The following is a 25,968-nucleotide window of genomic DNA, read 5'->3' as shown; positions in this document are numbered from 1 at the left end:
GATAGGGAGCATTCCCTTCACGCCTCTGTGTCTTTCTTGTGTTTCTTTCTTGTGTATGGGATGGTCCCTAAGGTCCTCCCAGCTCTGATGAGTTCCGCTCAACATTTCAGTTTCACTGGGTATCGTTCTCGGCTTTATTGTCTTTACGATGCCGACTTTCTTCATCGTTTCTAAAAGTGCCGCGTGTACACCATCCCCATCTTATAAAAATAACAGCTATCTCTTATTAATGCTGCTCTCAGGTCTCAAAATGTTCTCTCCTGAATATACGAAGATCCAGAGTCCCTGTTCCCAGCACGGATGTTTTAACTGCTCAGGAGGTTATGTAACTAGACTTGTTACACTCCCAGGAGGCAGAGCCGAAACAAATTACACAAAGAGAAGCCATTCCTTATCTGGCCTAGAATGTTTCTCTAGCCAAGAATCCAAGATGATGCTCATATCCCCAAGGGTTGATTTCTTGTTTCTCTTTTCACTGTGCACAATAAATGCCTGTTTAGCTAGGCACTGCCCCCAGCCCCACTGTCCATAATGAGCACTCATGTAATCTTAGTTAATAAAGTGAGGATTTATTCAGTTTTCAGTTCTAATAAATAGTCAGCCATTATCTTTGCAATGGGCTCCATGCCCTGGTTAAAAAAAAAAAAAAAATGAAACGGTCTCTGTGACCACTGGAAGGAAGAACGTTAAGCTATATTCTTTCCTTGCAAAAAAAAAAAAAAAAAAAAAAAAAAAAAAAAAAAAAAAAAAAAAAGAGCCTGTCCACTACTCCACTACTCTTGGCTGCAGTTTAAAGGCCTGAAGCTTTCTTCTTACCACACCGAGGTCCCACAGACACCTTAGCCCAGCATTAGGATCTTAAAAATAAAAGAAAGGAAAAACAAAACGCAGAGAAGCAGACACAGAGCAGACCAGGTGATTTCCCCATCTGTCGCACCGTGGACATATCTGCTCTGAAGGAAGCCCAGGGCCCAGGCACCTTCTGAAGCATCCCCCCCCCCCTCTTTTCTGAAGGGGCTGGGAAGGGCAGTGGGTCCAGCCATTCAGGGTTCCAGGGGGTAAAAATGAGGATTTCCGTTCAGGATTTTTATTTCCAAACGAAGACCAGAGCAGCAGGGAAATAGAGACTCACTTAAACCCCCTTCCCTTAGGCAGTTAAAGCCCTGGAGGAAGGGGAGTAAGACAACCGTGCAATGTCTTAGGCTGCCTCTGGGATTCATTCTCAAGACTGAATTCAGACCTCACAGAATAAAGACAAGGAGAAGGGCCTCGGGCCTCGGTCTGCAGCCCTAGAAGGTGGCTGGCTGCCCGAGGAGAAGAGCTTTCTAAGGCTGGGCCTGCAGAGGGTGACAGGACAACTCCAGAGGGAACCCGCCCCGGCACAGAGCTGAGCCGGTGCCAATCCCCCCATCGCCCACCCTCCTGGCCTCCACGCCCAGCGGCCGCTCCTCGCTCCTACCTGTCCCCACTGGTCTCCGCCAACCTGTTGTTCATTATGGCAAAGGCCCCCACCCCCCCTGAGAACTCGTTGTCCCGGGACGGCGCGCTGGCCTGGGGCGGGCAGCCGTTGGCCGTCTCAGACAGCTGCTTCTGGAGGATGGCCAGCGAGACCTTGTTGGCGGCCAAGAAGTCCTTCATGGAGATCATCTCCCCCGAGAGACGCCGCCCGTCCGTGTCGCTGTCCATCACCCCATCCGTGTCTATGGAGAGGTTGCCCCGGTCCTGGATGTTGCCCGGCATGACCACGTTCCTCCGGGACCTCAGGAACCTCCTTTGGCATCGTCGGCAGCACCCGCCATCCATTTTCCTCAGGATCCAGTTCACGGACTGTTTGATGAGGATGGAGATGACATTGAACAAGGAGTAGATGCAGCAGACGCCCATGAGGATGAACATGAAGTTGGCAAAGCGGTAGAGGCCTTGGCTGTCATACTGGGCGTTCTGGCTGCTGACGAGGTCCCCGAAGCCAATGGTGCTGAAGGCCACAAAGCAGAAGTAGAGCGAGTCGAAGTAGCTCCAGCCTTCGACGGAGGTGTACATGGCCGATGCGCAGCAGGAGATGAGCAGGGAGGCCAGGCACAGGATCAGCATCACGTAGTACACGGAGGGCTTCCAGCCGGCCGAGCTGTCCCCCTCGCACCTGCCCGGGGGCCTCAGGCTCTCCCGGGACAGGGCCCCTCGTCTCCGGAGCCGTCGCTGGTGGCACGACTTCATGATGTAGGCAATGACGGTGATGAGGCGCTCCAGGAAGAGGTTGAAGAACAGGATGGTGCTCGCGCACCCAATGAGGCCGTAGAAGATCAGAAAGATTTTTCCTCCCACCGTCGCCGGAGTGGTCATCCCAAACCCTGCGGGAGACAAAAATCAGAGGAGAGAAGAGTGAGGGAGGCCTTTGCTGGGAGTGCGGCCAGGGTCTCGGCATAGATGACCGGCCAAGGACCCGAAGAAAGAGTTTCGTAAAAGCACTCGGTCCTAGCCGTTCTAGGAACAGAGGAGAGGACGCTCCCTTCCTTTTGAAGACGCTACGTGTTTCTCTGGAGCCGCCCGGCTGAAAGCGCGTATGGTGCCATCGTACAGATCAGAAAAAGGCATCTCTTCCTCCGGGTGGATACAGTCAGCGAAAAATGGCCGGGCGATGAGAATGCGAGCTGGATTTCAGCCTCCCCTCCTGACCGGGCTGGACGTCCTGTACAGTGCACAGCCTGAGCCACCATACTCAGCAGACACTGTTCAGACAAACAACAAACAGCTCATACGAAGAAAAGGCTCACACAGACTCCTCAGAATTCATTTATTCTACAAATACTTATTCAGTGCCATTCCAGGAACGGGGGATTGAACTCTAAGAAAGCCAGATCTGGTCCCTGCCCTCATGGAGCTCTAGCCTAGTGAGGGGATTACTACATCGTATAGGTGTTGTGCTGAAGGAGGTGCAGGGTCCTATGGGAGCGGCTAAGAGGGGGAACCCAGCTCAGGCTTGGGATTCTGAGAAGACTAAGCAGGGATACTTGAAAGCTAAAGAGGAGTGAGGCAGGCAGGGAGGAGTGTGTGCGTGTGCATGTGTGTGTGCGTGTGCATGTGTGTGTGCGTGTGCATGTGTGTGTGCATGCGTGTGTGGTGGTGCTCCAGGCAGAGGAACAGCAAATGCCAGCATACGTAGAAATGACAAATTTGCTCAAGATTTTCCCATCTTTTATTTTTATTATTTTTTTATGCTTATTTATTTTTAAAGGGGAGAGAGAGTGAGCAAGCGAGCATGAGCAGGGGAGGGGCAGAGAGAGAGAGAGAGAGAGAGAGAGAGAGAGGGAGACACAGAATCCGAAGCAGGCTCCAGCCTCCGAGCTGTCAGCACACAGTCCGACACGGGGCCATGAGATCATGAGATCATGGCCTAAGCCGAAGTCAAAAGCTCAACCAACTGAGCCACCCAGGCGCCCCTGTTTTTCCCGTCTTTTAAACAAAATCCTTCAAACACACACCTTATGCTTCGGGAGTGGAAACCGAGGTGTTGGTTTTTATAGTTTGATAAAATAGCAAATGTCTTTCTTGCCTTTGCCTCTGACTGTTCACAATTTCCACCTTCTTGATCTTTCTACCTAAGCACAGACATGTTACTAAGAATACCAGCTGTAGGACAACGGACATCACTAAGAACAAGGAGAACAAGAAAGGAGCAGTGATACATTCAGTATTTCTCACTGAGGGGTACCAAGGGTCAGCCCACTTGGAGGGACGTGGAATCCTTCCAAGCAAATGATTCAGTAACCATGAGAAGTCTGATCTGTTTGAAGGGAAGGGCATCAAAGTCTCGGAACACAAATGCCCTTCAAAAAGTAAGTACTGAACATGCCTCCCTGGGTGCAGCCTTGTATTTGAACCAAACCTTCTTGTTTCCATTTTTTCTTTATTAGCAGGTTCAGGTTCCTGACCTGAGCCCCATCATTGGGATCTTGAGGACTCATCCCTTATCCTCTTTACGATGACACCCTGCTTGTCCCCAAGCCAGCACTTTTCTTTGTTGCCCCAGCTCACCGTGGCTGCCTCCCAGGGCACTCTGGGAAGGGGTCAGATCAGACCTTGCCATGTGTGGGCTTCTGGGGTGATGACCTCCTCCTCTCCTCAGGCAGAGCCAAGGGGGCACCCCTCCCAAACACCTAGCCACACATACTGTGTAACCATCTAGTTTTCCAATTAAATTTGATCTTCCTTCCACAGTATACAAACATCTACAGGAGGGTAGTGTGTTAACAGCCTATAGCCAAGAGACCAGCAGAAGACAGTAAATCTAGCTTTTGAGCTGGATGGGACAGGATGATCTGGTAAGGAAGGATCAAGGGGCCAGGGATACTTTCGTGGGGAGTTACAGTTGTGGACCTTAACGGTAGAGAGAAAATTAGACCCTCGTCTCTTCTCTGGGAACTCCTGTTTTCAAAATGAAAGGCCGCTGGCAACTCTTGGTAGTATCGATTTCATTTATTAGATAGCTTCCTTATGTAAAAAGAAATACTTTGCCTTTGCTGTGTGTTCTCTTGTTAGTACCTTTAATTCTTTTGTTTTTAATGTTTATTTTTTTTTAATTTTTTTTCAACGTTTATTTATTTTTGGGACAGAGAGAGACAGAGCATGAACGGGGGAGGGGCAGAGAGAGAGGGAGACACAGAATCGGAAACAGGCTCCAGGCTCTGAGCTGTCAGCACAGAGCCCGACGCGGGGCTCGAACTCACGGACCGCGAGATCGTGACCTGGCTGAAGTCGGACGCTTAACCGACTGCGCCACCCAGGCGCCCCAATGTTTGTTTATTTTTGAGAAAGAGAGAGAGAGGGAGAGAGAGACAGAGTGTGAGTGGGGGAGGGGCAGAGAGCGAGCGAGACACAGAATTGGAAGCAGGCTCCGGGCTCTGAGCTGTCAGCACAGAGCCTGACGCGGGGCTCACAGACCTCGAGATCATGACCTGAGCCGAAGTCAGACACTTAACCAACTGAGCCACTAAAGGCGCCCCTTTACTACCTTTAATTCTTATCCCTAAGCTCAAATGAGGTGGTTGTAATAGTGGAAAATTAAGAAAAAAAACTTACTGAGTTTAATTTTTTTTAATGTTTATCTTAGAGACAGAGAAAACTTCCTGAGTTTAATGACTGAGCTGAGAGCGATATCCTTCTCTGCCCAGTGCAGAGAACACTGAGGAGTCACTGAGGTGTCGAGTAATTAGTTCCTGGTGATCTGAGGGTGTTGGGGCACCTCCTCTGGCCCAGTGAATTCCCAGAAGCAGTAAAGCTTACAAATCTTTCTGTGCTAAGAAGTGAAAATTGAGGGGCGCCCGGGTGGCTCAGTCGGTTAAGCGTCTGACTTGATCTCAGCACAGGTCTTAATCTCAGGGTCGTGAGTTCAAGGTCTGCATTGAGCTCTGTGCTGGTGTGAAGCCTACTTAAGAGGAGGAGGAGGAGGAGGAGGAGGAGGAGGAGGAGGAGGAGGAGGAGGAGGAGGAGAAGGAGAAGAAAGAAAGAAAGAAAGAAAGAAAGAAAGAAAGAAAGAAAGAAAGAAAGAAAGAAAGAAAGAAAGAAAGAAAGAAAGAAAGAAAGATGAAATGAAAAATGAAAGCTGGAGCCCCTGCCCCAAAGCTGTAAGGCCAGAGGAGTCTTCGGGATTTCTTCATTGGAGACAGAACTGAAGCAACAAGCAGAAAAAAGAGAAACATTTATCTGGGGGCCTTTTATTGACCCAACAATATTCCAGGAACTGGATAAAGGTATTGAAAATGGGGAAAGCCCAGGAATAACAAGGGAGAGGGAAGTGCTTGCCTCCCTCTGATTATTAATCAGAGAACGTGAGATTTAAATGGGCAAATGTTTGCTTCTCCAAAATCTTCCTTTCTGACCCCAGAGGTGGCTTAATTATTTTAGTCTTTGAGAGTAGAGAAGTTAAGAGTAGCTCTCAAAGTTTACAGCAGTAATTTATTAAGCACCTGTTAAGTGCAAGGGCCTGCACTAACTGTCTGGGCCACGCAGTGGTGAACTGGAGAAGGTCCTCGACCTCAAGGAGCCTAGCCTCCAGGCTGGGACAAATCCACGGCTATCTACAAAACAAGGCACAGCGAGTCAACGGCCAAAATAAGGCACGACGGAGTTATTATCCCGGCCTTAGGGTCTCGAACGCCACCTCACTTGGGCTGAGTGACGATAATCAGGGGCGTGACTGAAGCCAGGCTAGCAAGCTCGGTAAACTGACTTTTCCAATAAATGACATGTCTAGACATGTTCCAGGGCTTTAAAATCTCTAGAGTCTATCTTGTTTTTTTTTTTTTTAATCATTCGATTTTATTAAAGAATTGATAAGCCATGAGTTTTGATTACCTGCTGTATTGGCTTGATCACTGCCATCTTTTCAATCAGCAAAAGTAACAGAAAATGGCATAAGAGGTTGTGTGGGGGAAGCACCAGGAGGCAGCGTCCTATGGTTCGCAGTTAAGAGGTGTTTCCACAGCTTCTACTACTGTCAGAGCTTAGAAGTGTGGAAGCTAATAACACAGGCTTTTTCATAGGAAGCCTTCCCCTTTTTTGAGCCCCATAAGGCTGACCATTAGGGATGCCTTGGATTGGGAATAAGAAGCCTCACGGTCCTCCCTGGTGGAGGGAAAAGATAGGAGAATCACCAAAGACCTGCCCTCTGCCAGGTATCACCGGCCCCTTGCACCCTTGCCGGGAGTTGATTATTAGTCTACTCTTCCCATTTGACAGATGAGAAAAAGAATAGAGAAGCTGAGTAACTTGCCGAAAGGTGCAGAGCTGGAATTAGAACCTAGATCTGTTTTGTCTCCCAGGCCTGCGCTCTTTCCACCTGACTGTGCTAAGTGAGTGCAAGCCGCTGTCAGATGTGTGCATCAGGGGTAGCCTTGAGGGAGGGAAATTAACCAAGCGTCTATAGTTCCATGCTTTACGTAGACACCCAGACCACAGTGGCTGCCAAATCTGGTACCCAAATCAGGGGATCGGCTTGCATCAGAAACTGAAACCCTACAATTTTCATTTACTAAAACACATGTTTCTGAATGTTATGTGTGCCTCTTCCAACAAGTGATGTAATTAAGTTGGTTTTAAAAATGTGCTACACCCCATGCATTTTGGTCTCCTTGTATTTCATAGGCACACAAAGGAAACTGATTGTCACAGGTGGTGCTTTTCAATATATAATTTATTCTCTGTGCTTCACGTCTGAGGTCTTCTGATTCAGGTCCAACCCCTGAGTCTGGGAGCACATGAGCTAGCTGACGGGAGGACCAAGGGCTCATGAATTTGGTTTGGAGTCCGAGGAAGCTTGCCTGGAATCTACTTTGGTCTAGCTCCCCTGAACCATTTCAGATCTGCTTTACTGTGACTATAACCCCTAGGGCATCTGCTGGGCATCTGGTGTCCTTGGGGCCAGGAATGAAGCAGCTAGAGACTTCCCGGGTCCCAGTCAACCCCAACAGAGCCCTTCATTTAGACCATGAAGAGAGGAGGGCAGGCCTGCAGTCTCCCAGCCTTCTACATATATTCTGTTGACCACCATTCCTTAAAAAAGTTAATCAAGGTAAAAAAGTGAAAAGCTTTGCATTATGATATTTTTCAAACATGCACAAAGGTAGGGAGAATTCTAGAATAAACCCTCATTTCCAACTTTGAGCAATTGTCAACATTTTGCCAGGCATGGTTCTCCTATCCCACCCTACCTCCTTTCTCTGTGGGAGTATTTTCAAGGAAATCTCATCACGCCATTTCATGCATTAATAATGAAGCATCTGTAACTGACAAGGACTTTATTTTCCCAACATAACCACTATGACATTGTCACACCTGATAAAACTAACACTAATTCCTTAAAACCAAATAATACCCAGGCTATTTTCAAATTTCTCAAAAATATCTTCTTACAGATCTGTATGAATCAGGATGCTAATAAGATCCAAGCATCGTATCTTTTAAGCCTCCTTTATTCATTGACAGCATCCCTTCCCATTTTTTTTATGCCATTGATTTTTTGGGTACATGTGTCCTGTAGATTTGAATCACAATTCTTTCTAGAAACATTTTTTTTAATGTGTATTATGAGAGTGCCCTCACATGCAGCAGAGAATATCAAACACTGCATGGGGATATATAAATTGGCATAAACTGTCTAGAAAGCAATCTGGGAATGTCTCAGATATCTTAAAAATATTTGCGTCTTTTTCTGTTTTTTTTTTTTTTTTAGGAGTATGTCCCAAAAAATATCAGAAATGTGACTCATCATGTACATTGATATTCACCATGGCTTTGCTTTTAATAATGAATATTCTTAGCAATCTAAATGTCAGATAATAGGGAAATGACTAAATAAAGTAGCTATTAAAATGAAGCCATTAAAATGACATATACAAAGAGTTTTTAATGACTGGAGAAAATGTTAAGTGGAAAAATGCAGAGCCAAAGTGTGTCTGATGAATGACTCAAGCCTAGTGCATGGGGCATCCTCATTAAATATTTGTTGGATGAGGGAATAAACTTTCTAAACTACTTTTAACTACCTACATATATTACAACGGTGAAGAGACTCTGGTTGACAGTAATAGCAAATCATAAATAGAAGTGGCTTAAACATGAAGGGGACATATTATCTCATAGAACATGAAATTTGGAGATGGGAAGCTCCAGGGATTAACTGGGTGTCTTTCCAAATGATCTATGAACCAAGACCATTTCACTTTTCTGGTTCTGGCCCCATCAACATGTTAGCTAGTTCCTCCCCACCCCCACCCCATGCCAACAGCTTCAGGCATTAACTCCTCACACACTAATGTCCAGAGCCAGAAAATGTTGTGTTCCTGCCTTGTGTATGTCTTTATAATAGCAGTGAATCCTTTCCAGAAACCCCCTGGCGAAATTCCCATTATATATCATTAATCAGTACAAACCCACTTCTCAAACCAATTATCCACAAGAGGAACGATTTCCTCTTAGACTGGTCAGGGTTTACCAGAGTTCTCGGGAAAGAGATGGACCCCAGAACCGACAAGGTCCTGCCACAAACATACACAGAAAAAAACAACATAAAGAGAAAGAGACAAAAATTTTAATCAGGATATTTTGAGGTGGTGATAATTTGGGTGATTCAATTTTTCCTAATCCTTTACATCTTTCATTACTTTTAAACTCAGAAAAATACATTCAATATTCTGGATGTTTCCCTTGAAAGGGAGGCAAACATCTGCCCAAAACCATCATCTCTCTTGATTCATTTTTCTCAATACACTGAGAAAGCAAAGTTTGACTTGCATAAACTTTTCATAATCTTTTTGACTTGGAAATTTTAAGCCTTTTTTTGTGTGTGAGATGAAACTACATAGGGGTTTGTGGGTGTTTTTTAAAAAACACCTTCTGGTTTCAATTGGGATGGAAAGAGGAGGCAAGAACATACCCCATGGATAATGCTTAGGGGGGTGTGGGGGATGGGAACGGGGTTCCAGTGATGGAAGACTTGGGGTTCTTACCAGGCACAGTCTTTATGCGGATTGGGGAACCACAAGTGTTAGAGCTGAGAGGAACTTCACAGCCTTCTAGTCTAAGCTTTCTGTGTTATAGGTGGGGAAACTGAGGCACCAATAAACCAGGTAATCTTCATGAGGGGTGGAGGCTTGGCTTGAATCCAGGTTCCCCATCCAGATTGCCCTCCCTTACTCTTATTGCCTGTGGTAAACTGTTTTCTCCAAAGATGATTTTGAGCAAACTGCTCCCATCTCTGTAGACGTGAAGCTTATTTCCCTTCCCCTTGAATTTTGGATGACCTTGAGGTTTGTTCTGGCCAATCATATGGGGTGGAAGTCATGCTGCGCCAGTTCCAGGCTTAGATGCTAAGGAGTCTAGCAGTTTTCTCTTTCTCTCTCTGGACCCCTGAGCCACTGTGTAAAAAATGTGACCACTTAGCTGGAGAGAAGGCCCAGCCCTCCCCAGCCACTCTAGTCTCCTCAGATATTGGGTAAACCCATCTTGGGCATTCCAGCCCCAGGCAAGCATGAGATATATCATATCAGCTGGTACCTCATGGAGCCAGAGAACCACCAGTTGAGCCCAGGAGATCCACAGAACCGTGAAAAATGTCCATGGGTGCTGTGTAAGCCATTAATTTGGGGAAGTTATACATAGCAACAGATAATGAAATGTGCTCTCTCTGGGACTTGTGATTTTTTTCAATAAGGCATCTTCTCCCCACTATTTCCAGGCCACTCCAGCTTCTCCCTTCATGTTTCATTGATAATTAGGCATAAGGGATTTCAAGGAGTGTCCCAGCCCTGCAGCCCAGGAATGAATCCCACCTGATCATGGTGAATAATTCTTTTTATATGCTGTTGAAATCGATTTGCTAGTATCTTATTGAGAATTTTTGCATCCATATTCATCAGGGATATTGGCCTGTAGTTCTCTTTTTTTGCTGGGTCTCTGTCTGGTTTGGGAATCAAAGTAATGCTGGCTTCATAGAATGAGTCTGGAAGTTTTCCTTCCCTTTCTATTTTTTGGAACAGCTTGAGGAGGATAGGTATTATCTCTGTTTTAAATGTCTGGTAGAATTCCCCTGGGAAGCCATCTGGTCCTGTACTCTTATTTGTTGGGAGATTTTTGATAACTGATTCAATTTCTTTTCTGGTTATGGGTCTGTTCAAGTTTTCTATTTCTTCCTGTTTGAGTTTTGGAAGTGTGTGGGTGCTTAGGAATTTGTCCATTTCTTCCAGGTTGTCCAGTTTGTTGGCATATAATTTTTCATAGTATTCCCTGATAACTGCTTGTGTTTCTGAGGGACTGGTTGTAATAATTCCATTTTCATTCATGATTTTATCTATTTGGGTCCTCTCCCTTTTTTTTTTGAGAAGCCTGGCTAGAGGTTTATCAATTTTATTTTTTCAAAAAACCAACTTTTGGTTTCATCGATCTGCTGTACAGTTTTTTTTCAGATTCTACATTATTTCTGCTCTGATATTTATTATTTCTCTTCTTCTGTTGGGTTTGAGGTGTCTTTGCTGTTCTGCTTCTATTTCCTTTCGGTGTGCTGTTAGATTTTGTATTTGGGATTTCTCTTGTTTCTTGAGATAGGCCCGGATTGCAATGTATTTTCCTCTCAGGACTGCCTTCACTGCATCCCAATCCCACTGTTTGGATTGTTGTATTTTCATCTTCATTTGTTTCCATATATTTTTAAATTTCTTCTATAATTGCCTGGTTGACCCATTCATTCTTTAGTAGGGTGTTCTTTAAGCCCCATGCTTTTGGAAGTTTTCCAGACTTTTTCCTGTGGTTGATTTCAAGTTTCATAGCCTTGTGGTCTGAAAGTGTGCATGGTATGATCTCAATTCTTTTATACTTATGAAGGGCTGTTTTGTGACCCAGTATGTGATCTATCTTGGAGAATGTTCCATGTGCACTCGAGAAGAAAGTATATTCTGTTGCTTTGGGATGCAGAGTTCTAAATATATCTGTTAAGTCCATTTGATCCAATGTATCATTCAGGGCCCTTGTTTCTTTATTGATCCTGTGTCTAGATGATCTATCCATTGTTGTAAGTGGAGTATTAAAGTCCCCTGCAATTACCACATTCTTATCAATAAGGTTGCTTATGTTTGTGATTGTTTTATATATTTGGGGGCTCTCGTATTCGGTGCATAGACATTTATAATTGTTAGCTCTTCCTGATGGATAGACCCTGTAATTATTATATAACGCCCTTCTTCATCTCTTGTTACAGCCTTTAATTTAAAGTCTAGTTTGTCTGATATAAGTACGGATACTCCATCCTTCTTTTGACTTCCAGTAGCAAGGAGTGTCAAGAGGAGGTCTGCACGGGGTTTGGAATTTAATGGAAATTCCACTTGCAAATGGAGTAAGCTATTGAGCCTGTGTGATATGAAGGAACAGACACCAGCTGAGGGCACTGGAGGGGTGGGATAAAGAGGGCACTGTACCGTTGATACATATTTGGATGTTTTCCAGCTTGGGGCTATTATGAGTAGTATTTCTACAAACACTCTGGTGCATGTCTTTTGGTGAAATATGTACACATTTGTCTTGGATACCTATAATCAGGTGTGGGAGTGAGGACTCACAGGATATCATATGTTCAGCAAAGTGGATGCCCCGATTTACCCTGCCTTCATCAAGATTTGAAGGTCCAAGTTTCTTCATATTCTTGCCAATATTCTTGTGGGTACATAGTGGTCTTAATTAGCATTTCCTTGACATCTATTAAGTTGAGCCTCTTTTCATATGTTTTGTGGTCATTTGGGCATCCTTTTTAGTGCCTGTTCAATTATTTTGCCCATTTCCTTTTTTCTTGTTGAATTTTAGGTGACAGAAACAATGAAGGTCTAGGCCTTGAGCACTGCCTAAAGGGTTCCAGATTTGGTTGATGAATTTACTGCCCCATCTAAGCAAGAGCGCTGGTTCACACAACCTGTCTGGCCAACCTTATCTTGCACAGCACCCATTTCTCCAGTGGAGAATTATTTCTAATGTTTCCTGTGCTAGCCAATATTCCCTATGGCGCAGATTTTGATAACAATATTTATAGTGCTTAATAGTGACTTCTGGAATAGATACTCCCATTGATGGCTAACTGCTGCCAGGGTATACGCTGAAGTTAACTTACACAAACACACACTTACCTGTTTATAATGAAGTGTTTTATGGTAAGTGACCATGCAGACAATATAACAGCAGAAAATACTCATGTTAACACCCTGTGAAAATTTTCATCTGACAAAACCAGGGTTGGGACCCTAAATTGGAAACTCTGGCTGTGCACCAGATGCTGACACACTCTGTGCAAAATAAACAATTTCCATTCACCTCACACTTGAGGAACCCCTTACACACTGGTAAATCTAAGGCAAAGGTACTAGCTAATCAACTCAGAATCCTTTTTCAAGACCTTCTACAACTTTTTTCTTTTCTTTTTTTTTAAGTAGGCTTCATACCCAGCACTGAGCCCATGCAGGGCCCAAAGTGGCGCCCAACACAGAACCCAGCACAGGGCTTGAACTCATGACCCTGAGATCAAGACCAGGGCTGAGATCAAGAGTTGGATGCTTAACCAACTGAGCTACCCAGGCACCTGTAGACCTTCTACAACTTTTAAAAGTCACTCCTTTTCCATCCCAAATACCATTGTGGAGTTCCTCAAGATTGAATTCTGCCAAGAGACAGAATTTCATTTTGGCTTGATAGGATTTCACACTGGATCATGTTTGGGTTCACCATAACCTCTCTTACACAAACCAAAAAAAGCAGTCCCTACTAATTATTAAAATCATGCTAAGAATGTTTCTCCTTTGGCCTGATTCTTTCTTCACAAACCACCACTGGAAAATTACTCAGAACAAACAATGGGATGTAAAACTAGCTTTGTCTGTCCTGTATGAGTTTTCCTCCATAGTCCAGTAATATGCCCTGTGGATCCCATGTGCATAATGAATCAGGTCTGCTCAGTACAGCTTCAGGTCTGCAGGAGAAAAGCTTCCCCCAGGAGGGGCATGGAGGCCCTTCGATTCCATCCAGGTGCAGGTACCCAAGCCCTGATTCTCTCACCTAGTTGGAAATGAGCTGGAGGAGTAAGTGAAAAGATCAGGTAAGTGAACAGATACTTACTGGATGGTCAGATGGGTAAAACCTTGTCTTAGCAACTTATACTGAATGTTGAGAAGATTGGACCCCATCCCTTTAGAGAAAGAAAGTACTGCATACTAGTAATTTTTTAAAGAACACTTGAGGGAGGGGCGCCTGTCTCACTCAGTGGGTAGAGCATGTGACTCTTGATCTCAGGGTTGTGAGTTCAAGCCCCACAATGGGCATGGAGCCTACTTAAAAACAGAATAAAACAAAGCAAAACAAAACAAAACAAAAAAAAACAAAAACACTTCAGGGAGTACCAGAGTGGTGATGGATGTCCCTTCAAAGAAACTTGGGGTAATGAGAAACTGAGACAAACAAGTATGGTAGGATGCGTGTACAAGGACACGTGGAGGGAGAGGCACGTACACTGTGTGAAGAGATGGTGGTCATCCATATGTCACAGGTTATCAAAAGTGTGCATCAAGTTTTATGAGTCTTTTTTTCCCTTTTCTATTTTTTTATTTGTGGGAGGAAGGGCGGAGATGGGGAGAGAGAGAGAATCCCAAGCAGGCTCCACACTCAGTGAGGAGCCCGACACAGGGCTCTATCTCACGACCCTGGGATCATGACCTGAGCCAAAAATCAAGAGTTGGAGGCTCAACCCAGGTGCTCCCAGTTTTATGAGTCTTCTAAAGAAAATGCTTAAAGCAGGGGTTTATGAGGGTCAAGTGTTCACAATCATTACTTCCTCTTGGACTATTTCTAGATGTTGAGGAAAGGACCATTGGAGGCAAGGGCTGACATGACAGTCAAATAAGGCAATACTGCCATATTTTATCAGGTAGTGCACACTGAGCCAAGAACGTGGGAAGGGGGGTGGGTGCTTAGAAGATAGTTTCTGCCCTCCAGGAGCATCAAACCTGGTCCAGGAGATTAAGTACTAAAAGAACACACAAGACGGAAACCTGCACTAGGTTGTTTATCAAATCAAGTAAACTCCTTTTCTGAGCCACCTGCAAACAACATAAAAGTCAAATGGAAAACTTCCATCAAGCTTCAGGGAGGTTGGAGGGTCTAATCACACCTTTATTTACAGTGTAAAAATTAACTGAGGGGTGAATAAGGCAGAAGCAAACCACAGTCACTTTGGACAAAAGTCGTGAACTTTCAGTACACGTGAAAATTCACTGAGGAGCTTGTTAAAAACTGGGGATTTTCAGGCCTCACCCTCAGAGATTCTGATTCAGGAGGTTGAATGGGGGGAGAAAACCTGCATTTTAAGCTAGTTCCCAGGGTGATTTTGGTACAAGGACCACAGACACCTCTCAGGGAGACACCACTAGCTGGGGTCAGAACACAGGGCCATAAGGGTTGGAAACAAAGGTCATGTCTGCTTGGGGAAGATTCTAAGGTAGGGCCCCCCCACCCCGGCCGCCGCAAATCAGTGAAGTATTGGTATGATACTTCCAGGGTCCTAGAGGCAAAGGCAACTCTTAATTTCTTTGGTGTATCAATCAATATATGATGCAGAAAACATTTCAGATGGTACACTATAGCAGAATGAGCTGTCTTCATAAGACACAGCTCCTGTGGGATAACTGTGGTGCCAGGACCACAGCAGACATGAAGACAGCTCTCTCCTTCCCTTGGATGAGAAGGGCTTCCAAAATAATCAAGGACTTTCTACTTCCTACATTACCTATGGTGACGAATGCAACAAAGAGAAGGGAGAGAGAGGTACTTCCTTCCCAGGAAATCCATTTCTGGAACGGAACCAGGTGGGTGCTGGCTTATTTTTGTGAAGTGAGGTTTTGGGTTATTTGGGTTGGAGAGTGGGGGACGAGGAGATGCTGGAGGGCGACTGAGGGCCGAGGTGGGCATTGGTTCTAGATCAGCTTTCTGCCTGGCCATTTGCTGAGCACCTGCTGGCATGGGGTCCACCTGGGTAAAGGAACAAGAGGGTTCTAGGCAGTGCATCTTGACTGTGGCATTGAGCCATTGGTACCAGAACTACTCAAGGAGCTTGTGAGATAAGGAACCCCTGAGCCTTACCTACTGGGTCAGCATCCCAGTTTCCTGTCTGGATAGCGATGATTACCCTAGAGCTAGAGAATCACTTTCTACAGTTTTCCACTCAAGACAGGATCGCTCAGTGATGTAACAGGACCAAAGGAGGCCTAGCAATAATGTGCTGCTTTGGGAAGTTGATAACTGCACTTCTCATTTCCAGTTACACAGTTCATAGCTCCACCGTCCGCGGTGAGAAAAGCAATGGAAATACTGATTTTAGGAACTGCCTCCTTTGTTCTACGACCTAGTGGTTCATGAGTGCTGCATGAGGGTTAACCCCTCTGGGTCCTTAAGAACAAGGCCATCTGACTGTTTATTCCAGCTCCTCGAGTAGGCAGATTAATGTCATATGAGGATGATGGTGATGATGGTGGTTTACATGTCTGAAGCAACCCATTCTGAGCCAGGCACTATGCTTAGTGCTTTACATGAACTCATTTCCCCCATCCTCATGCCAACCTTGAGAAGTAGGAATATTACATACCCCTCTTTTAAATTTATTTATTTTTCTTTCTTATTTTATTTATTTATATATTTATTTTGAGAGAGCAAGCGAGCAAGCGAGCTGGGGAGGGGCAGAGAGAGAGAGGAAGAGAGAATCCCTCTGTCAGCACAGAGCCCGACATGGGGCTTGATCTCATGAACCATGAGGTCATGACCTGAGCCGAAATCCAGAGTCAGATGCTTAAGTGACTGAGCCACCCAGGTGCCCCTATGTCCCCCCTCTTGCACACGAAAATCTGAAGTACACGGAGATGACAAAACTCATTTGCAGTCATGGAGCTGGCTAGTTAGGGCCCTGGGTTCTAGTCCAGACTATTAATAAGTGTGTGATGGTACAACTTATTCTGGTTGTCCCTTTGGTAAAACGAGGACGGGGTGGCCCAGATGAACTCTAGGGACATTGAGATTCCAATATTCTGTGACTCGGGTGCGCAGAGCATGAATCAGGGCTCATTCTGTGTATCTGATCATCCCAGGAATCTGGGGAGAGCCCACCACGTATGTCCCAGGCCCTCCTTCTACAGGCCAGGCAGGTGAAGCTCTCATCTGCGTGAAATACATCTCTCTCTGCAACATTTCTCAACTACAAAGACATCACAGGCTAATTTAAAGCATTTTGCAAAGGGCATCCTGGGTGGCTCAGTCCGTTAAGTGACTCTTGATTTTGGCTCAGGTCATGGTCTCACGGTTCATGAGATCGAGCCCCTGCGTCAGGCTCTGCGATGACAGCATGGAGCCCGCTTGGGACACTCACTCTCTCTCTCTCTCTCTATGCCCCTCCCCCACTCATTTTCTCTCTTTTCTCTCTCTCTCTCTCAAAAATAAACATTAAAAAAAATTAAAGCATTTTGCAAAGCAGCCAGGGAACTGAAGGGAAACAACATTTCGGCAGCCAGTTACTGCTATGGATGCAAAAGTTAGGGGTTCTCAGGTTCAGAATATATTTGGAATTTGCTATTTTTAGGGCTACTCCTCTCTCACTTCGTTAACAGGAAAGCATCTTTGACAAAAGATGGTATCATCTGTAGTAAAGATTAAACTATTTTCCAGGTAATTTCTGAACTAGGGGATGTTTCTAGCCTCCTGGACCATAAGTAGCTTACAAGTCAAAAATGAGTGACTACCCTCCTGCCTATAAAAGCTGAAAACTGGGATGTGACACGTATGGATTCTTTAAATCATTTGCATTATTACCAACCACAGCAATTTCTGTGCTCAGAAGGTAACAGAAATTAGCCTCACGGGAATCAGAAGACGTCAGCGCCTGAAGAGGAATCTGACGAATTTCGTTTCTCTGAGAGAACATTGAGTCATGGGGGCAATCAGCTCTGTGTTTTATGCTTTCTCGAGCCCTTTTCCTCCTCTCAAACACTGAGCTAGTATGAAGGCTGGAATAAATGCTGTCACTAATTCTGAGTCTGCCCTCATTTAAAAGGGGGGGGATCATTTGATTTACTCATTTCAGGTAGGTGTCCTAATTCCAGTGCTTAACTTTTAAATTATGAAACTGCTCCTTAAAAGCAAGTGCCTATAATCACGTTCTCTCTTGAACAAAACTGTCCTCCCCCAGACTCTGAAGAAATGGTTCAATTAAGCAGAATGTTACTACAATGAGGGCACGGAACTAATCACAGGTCCCTCTTCTTCGGCATGAACGAGAGGATCTGGACATTTTGAGGGATTATGAAATATCTGCATTTTAATGGGCATCTGGAGGAAGCACAGGTCAATCTGACTGCCTTTTTGAATTGCTTGCTGCAGACGAGAGGGAGGTCAGGCTTCTCCAGAGAGGTGGCAGTGGGGATACATCACGGACGAAGCTCACGTCTTCTGCCTAACCCGAGAGGCTCCCAGCTCCCCTTCTCAACTTTGTGGGATCCCAGTGCTTCCGGAAATCCAGTCTGAAAGCCAAAGACCTACAGAATATTGGTGGCTCTCTCATCTGTTATGGTTTTACTAAGATGAATGAAACAATAAGGACGAAGCACGGCCTGGGCATACTACATCATATGAGATTGAAGAAATATATGTGTTATTCATAATATCGGGACATGCTCTCCCTAGTCTGGAACTCGCTACAAACTCTTGAAACTTCCTGCGTGTTATGGACCGATGTTCATGGACCCGCCAATTCATATGTCGAAACCCTCCTCCCCAGTGGCATGTACTAGGAGGTGGGGCTTGGGGGAGGTGAACAGGATTAGACAGGGTCATGACAGTGGAGTCCTTACGATGGGATCAGTGCTCTTCTACGAGTCACCAGGGAGAGACTGCCTGCTTTCTCTGTGCTCGGCCGTGTGAGGGTACACCCAGAAGTCAGCAGTCTGAAAACCAAAAGAGGGCTCTCACCCCAAACCCAACCTGATCTCAACTTCTGGCCTCCAAACCTGTGTGAAATAAATTTCTGACGATTATCAGTCACCCAGTCTACGGTATTTGTTACAGCAGCCTACGACAGCATGTTACTCTTTTTCTTTTTAATTTTTAATGTTTATTTATTTTTGAGACAGAGACAAAGCGCGAGTGGGGGAGGCGCAGAGAGAGAGGGAGACACAGAATCTGAAACTGGCTCCAGGCTCTGAGCTGTCAGCACAGAGACCGATGAGGGGCTCAAACCCACGAACCGTGAGATCATCACCTGAGCCGAAGTCGAATGCTTAACCGACTGAGCTACCCAGGCGCCCCAACAGCATGTTACTCTTACGCCACCTTGCATTACCTAGAATCTCCTAGAAATGTTAGGCAAACATCCTCATATTTGCTATGAGAATTAGCTCTCGCTCTAGGGAACCAAAGCTCCCTACAGAAAATGGAAGTGCTTCTTTCCTTGTCTCCTTTCTTTCTCTTCTGGCCTTCTTCGTCCCTTCCTCCCTCCCCTCCTTTCTTCCATTTCTTTAAAAGAGTCTTTGGAGACACTCAAACCTCATTCTTTTTAGAGGCACCTTCCTGGCTGTATCTACATGATACAATCATTTTTCTGTAATAAACTATTCTCTGAGGGGGCTCGATGGAGGCCTTTTCTTAAAAACATCTCATTCTGATATTATTAATTCCAGAAAGCAGTTATAACTTTCTTTTGCCCAAAGCTAGTAGAGAACCCATTTCAGAAAGCATTGTGGCATTTGCGGCACAAATGGAATTGGCATAATAATTCAACTGCCAGAAGAAATGTTTGAAAATACTGTTACACAATGGTATTTTAGCTAGTCATCGGGAAAGAAAGGGCTGATTCATTAGGATTTATTTTTCCATTGAAGGGACAACACCGAAGACAGACACCTCCCATGAACTCCCGGCTATAAAGCCCAAACATGAGGGTCTTTTTAGGAAGTTAAAAAATGGAAGTATGAAGATGGGGGCTCCTGGATGGCTCGGTCGGTTAAGCATCTGACTCTTGGTTTCAGCTCAGGTCACAATCTCACCTTTTGTGAGTTCTAGCCCCCCACTGGGCTCTGTCTGACAGTGCAGAGCATGCTTGGGATTTTCTCTCTCTCTCTCTCTCTCTCTGCCCTTCCCCGCCTCTCTCTCTCTCTCTCTCAAAATAAATAAATGAACTTAAAAATTTTTTAATTAAAGTATTTTTAAAAATGGAAGTATGAAGAGTTAGCAAGTCTGAGATGCCCAGTGCAAACCAGAACTCAGGTTCACCCCGGATCTGCTGTGTTGCCTGTCAACCACACTGTTAATGCTGAAGTGGGATCTGGTGGCAAAAACCTGTGGCTGGAGAAGGACCAAGTCGTCATCCACTGGGGAATGGTGTAAGGGATGAGCAGAAACATATTCAGACAGAAAGCATTTAGGGAACGTTTAAAGCCTACACTTTATCTCAGTGACCCTCCTGAGTATACTCTCACTGGAAGCTTTCACGAGGTAACGCGGAAGGATTTTCTTCTGATGACGTCGTATCTAGTTTTAGGCAGAATAGGCTCTACAATGAATGTTGACCTAATCTGCCCCTTTCCCCCTTAAAATGTTTTTTTTTTCCCTCTACCTTTCTCTTCTCTCCAGTGTGCATCCGAAGTGTTCCTTCTCCTTGATAGGTCATCTGTGTTCTTCGTCTCTACTGACTTATTCGTTGGACAAACCACAACTAAGCAGCATGTGCTACGCACTCAGCTAATTGTTATCCATAAATGAGACATCAGCTCCCAGTTTCCTTCAACTGTATTTCTTCCAGAGGTTAACGCTTTCTTTCTTCACCAGCTTCTGCTTTCTTGCCATTTTTTTCACATGTTTATTGGCCTCTTATTTTTCTTCACTGGTAAATTCCTATTCATGTCTAGTCCGTTTTCTGATGATAATACTTGTTCTTTTTCCTATTGATTTGTAAGAGCTCTTTATGTATTTTGAGAAAATTAACTTGTCATCTTGTATATATGCTGAAATATTTTCCCCAATTTATGCCTTTTAGTTTTACATAAATATTTTGTTGCTTTGCCAAAGTTTAATATTTATGTAGACAAAGCCATTGGTTTCCACCAATTTTCTTTTGTGGCTTTTGTCTTTGGGAGTCATGGAGGGAAAAGTCCTCCAGAAATATACTAGTATTCACTTATGGCTCTAATTTTTAAAAGCAATTTAATAATTAACGCCTTTCCAACTGCAGGGATCTAAAATTTTAAAAATAGTTTTTCTCAGCACCATTTATAGATGAAATTTGTATTGAGATAATTAGAGATTTATAAGCAATTATAAGAAATAACACAGAGTCTAGTTACACTTTACCCAGTTTCCCCCAATGCTAATATTTTGTATAACTACAGTAAATATCATGAGCAGGATGCTGACATTGATTCAATCCACTGGTCTTATATTCTCCCCCATTTACGTGTGTGTGTGTGTGTGTGTGTGTGTGTGTGTTTAGTTCTATAAAACTTTGTCACATGTGTAGATTCTTCAGAACCATTTTTAAATAGTCTTTTCTTTCTCTACTCTCTTGAAATGCCATTCAAAAAATTTATTATTATTTTTTAAGTAGGCTCCATACCCAACATGGGGCTTGAACTCCTGACCCTGAGATAAAGAGTCGCACGCTCTACCAACTGAGCCAATCAGGTGCCCTTTGACATGCCACTTTTATCAAAGGCAAATTTGTTATATTTGGCTCTGGATTCTGTATTTTTGTCCCATTGATCTGTCTGTTCCTGCTGGGACTGGTACCAAAAATCTAAACAGTTCCTTTTGAATATCTGTGAAAACTGCTTTCTTCTCTTCCTGCTCCTTTCTCCTTTTTCTTTTCAAAACTTCCCAGCTTATTTATGTTCCAATTTTCCTGATGAGCTTTAGAATAATTTGGTTAAGTTCCAGAAAAGATCTTTGGATTTTGATTGGAGTCGCCTTATATTTAGAGACTAATTTGTGGAGAAATGACATCCTTACCAAATTGAGTTTTTCCACCAGGAACACAGTGTATCTCTCTCCATTTATAGAAATCTTATAAAAGTGAGCCTTAGAATTTTGTCATTGCTTCATATGAATCCTGTCCAAATCTTGTCACACTGATTCCCGTTTCACAGCCTTTTGTAGATGATATGAATGAGTCTTTCCCTCTACCATACATATTTTTTGGTTGTTTATATTGATTTTTTAATTATGATAAAACATATATAACAGAAAACTTGCTATCTTAACCATTTTAAAGTGTACAAATGAGTGATACTGAATCCATTCACAATGTTGTACAACCATCACTGCTACCAATTTCCAGGACTGTGTTATCATCCCAAAGAGAAACTCCGCACCCACGAAACAATAACTTCCTGTTCTCCCTTTCTTCCAAGCCTCTGGCAACCTCTATTCTGCTTTCTGTCTCTATGATTCTAGCATCAGACAGGATATGTCCTTTTGTGTCTGGTTCCTTTCACTTAGCATCATGTCCTCAAGGTTCATCTGTGTTGCAGCAGCTGCCAGAACTTAATTCTTTTTTATGGCTGCATAATACTCCACTGTATGGATGTGCCACAGGTGGTTCACCCATTCGTTTTCAGCAGACATTTGGGTTGTTTCTATCTTTTGGCTCTCGAGAGTAATGCTATGAATACTGGTGTACAAGTATCTGTTTGAGTCCTTGCTTTCAATTCTTTCGGGTATATACCAAAAAGAAAACTAGAAAACTTAACATATCTCACAACTTATTATTAGGAGCATACAGCAGGGGGAAGGTATTGCATTTTTGGTTAGAAAAAATATTACCATCTCCCTCCCCAAGAAAAACCCCCAAACAAAACCAAAATATATGCACTCATCCTGCCAGGCCCTGGCAAAAGGCCTTTCCTGCTTCTGTGAGGCCCTGACCTCACTGTGACCATGGTTGATGAACTCCTGTCCATTCCTAGACCATGAGCTCAGCATGCCCCAGATAATCAAAACTTTAACATGTAATTGTTCATAAAAAAGCTGGTTCTCTGTGTTTTTGAATCTTCTGGATAAGTTTCTTTGCAAAAGGGATTGGTTAGAGTAGGCACGATAGATTTTTTCAACCTCGCCCAAGTGATGTGAGGCCCGAAGGCAAGAGAATTTATCTGAAGTGGCAGGTGGCCCCATCAATGTCTAGGTACTTGTCGGAGACCTGGTGGCTCACTTAGAGCATACTGCACTTCTCTTCTGCCTTCCTACAAATCAATTTTCTTTCTTTAAGTTTATTATTCGGAGAGAGAGAAAGCGCAAGTCAGGGAGGGGCAGAGAGAGAGGGAGAGAGAGGATCCCAAGTAGGTTCCGCACTGTCAGAACAGAGCCCAATACGGGACTTGAACTCACGAATCCTGAGATCATGACCCGAGCAGAAGTCAGATGCTTCACTGACTGAGACACCCAGACGCCCTTCGTTTTTCTTTCTAAAATGGGTGTTCTTGTTGTGTCATGGCCTACAGGTCTGGGGTGGGTTCCTGATCAGCCATTCTTGTATCCTGGTAGGTTTTAAGTCCCTTATAAGCAATCTTGTCCTGCAGTCCCCACCCCCACACGCCTACGCAAAGACACCTGACAGCTAAGAACACCAAATCTGGAACCAGACTGTCTGGGTCAGATCTGGGCCCCATCACCGTCCCAAGGACACTCAGCTAGAAAGGGCTGCAGGGAGGATGTGATCAAAAAAGCAGTTTTTGATCATTACCTTCATACTGACCAAATTACTTAACCTATGCTTCAAGCTTCTTCATCTGTAAAATAGATTCATAACAACACCTTCCTCATAGGACTTTTGTGAGGACTGAATGGCCTAATGTAGGGAAGACCTGGAATAGTGCCCTGGAGTTTGAGGAGCTCGCCCTTTCTAAGGGGCAGCTGTTACTGATGTGTGTGGTACCACCCAGTTGCACACGGTGTTGGCTAAGTAATGCTTTCTGCGGACCTGCATTTTCAGTGGGCACCTTGGGAAAATTTCTTATATCATTGCAACAGCCTAATCACATGGAACCCATGACACTCTGCCCTCCTGCCTTGGCCACGGGATCTGGAATAACATTTCCACTTGTATTTGACAAGGCCAGCCCCTAGTAATAGACAGCATGCAGTGGCCCAAAGCATCCACTGACTCTCTGGGCACATGGCCCTGGGAGCAGCAGGTGCCTGGAAGGAGAGGGGGGCCAGGCACGGAGTCCTCAGGCTCCATTTCTGATTTCTAACCTGAGCAAAAAGCCCATCCATGGCTGTGCTGGTTGGGGGCTCCAGGGGCTCCTTTATAGACACTCCCGTGATGAGGGGCCCGCTGACTCCCACAGGCCCAGTTGGAACAGCTCCAAAGTCAAGGGCTCAAAGAGGCCTTCCTTGTATGGCCTGGCCCAGTCTATGGTTGTCTTGCTTATTAGGCTGTTTGCATGTCTTCCCCCGATAGAACATAAGCTTCATGAGGGCAAGCACTTGTCTGTTGTGCTCACCACTCTGTCCTCAGCACCTAGCCCAGAGCAGGCAGGAGGTAGATGTTTGCTGAATACTCGGAGAGGAAGAAGGCAGGCGGGCAGGCAAATCCCCTTCTTCCTCTTCGAAGCCACCCATTCAGCCACTCCTGCCTCAGACACTGCGCTCCAAGAAGCCTTTCCTGATTCTTCAACCTGCTGGAAAAGTCCTACCTACCACTTCACAGAGCTCTGGTCTGACCCTACATTCCTACAGAGCAAACAGCCCGCATTTCTCGAGGTACCCAGCCTTTCCTTCCCCACAGTCTCGTTTTTCTTTTCTCTAGTTGCTGAGAGCCATGAAAACAAGACTGTAAACTATTCAAAAGTGGAACTGTGCCCATTTTTGAGTTCTATCTCTGCCCCTCCGGCCCCCCAGTGGCCAGCCCAGCTCTGGCCACATTCACAGGCCAAGGCGTGAGTCAATTCATGAATGCTTCCTTTTAGGAACGTGGACTTTTCTCACTTTCTGCCTCCCCATCAAGGACAGAAAATAAACAAATAATCTTTGCTCTCCCACTTCTCTCCCTGATAAACACCAGCTGGGAAGGCATGTTCGTGGGGGCAGATGGAACACTTTCAGCCCTGGTATCTTAGCGCAGCCTCTCACAGGGGCCCCTGGTGCTCTGGGCCACCTTCTCCCTGGGCCACTTACAGCTCTGCTTTGACTGTGGCTGTTCACTTCCCTTCTGACCTGCTTGTTTACCTCAGTCCAGGACATGGGACTAAACCTCACTAGGGGATTTCCGGGTGAAGGGGGCTGGTTTACCACTGTGACCATCTGATGCGTGGGGTGGGGGCGGGAGATGACATTTTTGTTGGTTACAGTGATCCTGAATCCTAAGACAGAATAAGTCTAATGGGATAAAAACTTCCAGCACAAGCGTAGCAGCCTATTTATGGAGAACGAGACTTAGCTCAATTAATATTCTGGTTAACTGAGAATTACAATAGATAGTAGAAACACACATGCAAATATCAGAGGCCATCAAAATGTGTTTATTACACAAATTCTGCCAGATTATATTTAAAACTATCCTCAATGGTACAGATGGAGTTTCAGAGTCTTGCAGTACATCATCAGCATCACTAAAATGAGCACAAATTCTTTTGGAATAGCACCGGTGGGGGTGTCTAATTATATGAGATTTTTCACCGCTTGATATCCAGTAAATGCGTTTCTGCACATTTATTTGTACGTAGAATAGCTCCGGTTTATCCGCCATCCAAACGTACTCATTAGGCAACATGAAAAGGTACAGCCACTGGAGTGGAGTCACATACAGCCGGCCGGGAAGGTGCCCCAGAGACGCAAGGATCCCACATGTGGATAGAGGGGAGGGGGAACGCCCCTGCCACTCATGCGTGGGTGACCTTGAACATGGTATTTAACCTCCATGTGCCTCAGTCTCTTCGTCTGTGAAATGGGATGACGATCATACTACCTACCAGTCATATCAACTGAAATGGGGTGTACCACACACCCACTGCCCTTCCCTCAGGTTTCTCCCTGACATTCCCTGAACATTTTCATCCCTGGCTCACAGTCGCCAGTCTCGCCAACTTATGTCAGAATTCTAGGCTATGTCAGTGTTCATACAGAATAGATGCTCCTTACGGACACCCTGGCGTGGCCTCTCCGGTCCCGGGCCTTCCCCCCCACCTCCCCGCCCCGGGCGTATTTGGTTTCTAGGATATAAGTCTTCTAGTTTTCTTCCTAACTCCGTGGCTTCTTCTTCTCAGTCTCCTTTTCTGGCTCTGCTGAATCTTTCTGTCTTTTAAGTGTCAGAGTGCCTGAGCCCTCAATCCTTGGGGCTCTTGTCCAGTCTGTATTAATTCCCTTGATGATTTCATCCGATGTCACAATTTTAAGTTCCGTCTAAATGCTGATGTC

At 44.9% G+C, this 25,968-nt stretch overlaps 1 protein-coding gene across 1 annotated transcript in view; it reads right to left on the bottom strand.

The window, feature by feature from the left end:
* Positions 1–797: 797 nt before the first annotated feature.
* The window catches only part of KCNK13 (potassium two pore domain channel subfamily K member 13), a 112,595-nt gene continuing 87,424 nt past the window's right edge, over positions 798–25,968 (bottom strand). The window contains exon 2 of the mRNA XM_030319771.1: positions 798–2,348. Coding sequence (XP_030175631.1) covers positions 1,456–2,348 — 893 coding nt within the window. The 3' untranslated portion in view covers positions 798–1,455. The remainder of the gene's footprint in view (positions 2,349–25,968) is intronic.

This window comes from Lynx canadensis, chromosome B3 (genome assembly GCF_007474595.2).
Source record: "Lynx canadensis isolate LIC74 chromosome B3, mLynCan4.pri.v2, whole genome shotgun sequence".
Lineage (NCBI taxonomy): Eukaryota > Metazoa > Chordata > Mammalia > Carnivora > Felidae > Lynx > Lynx canadensis.
Note: the sequence above shows the minus strand (reverse complement) of the source record. Positions and strands in the feature narration are given on the sequence as shown.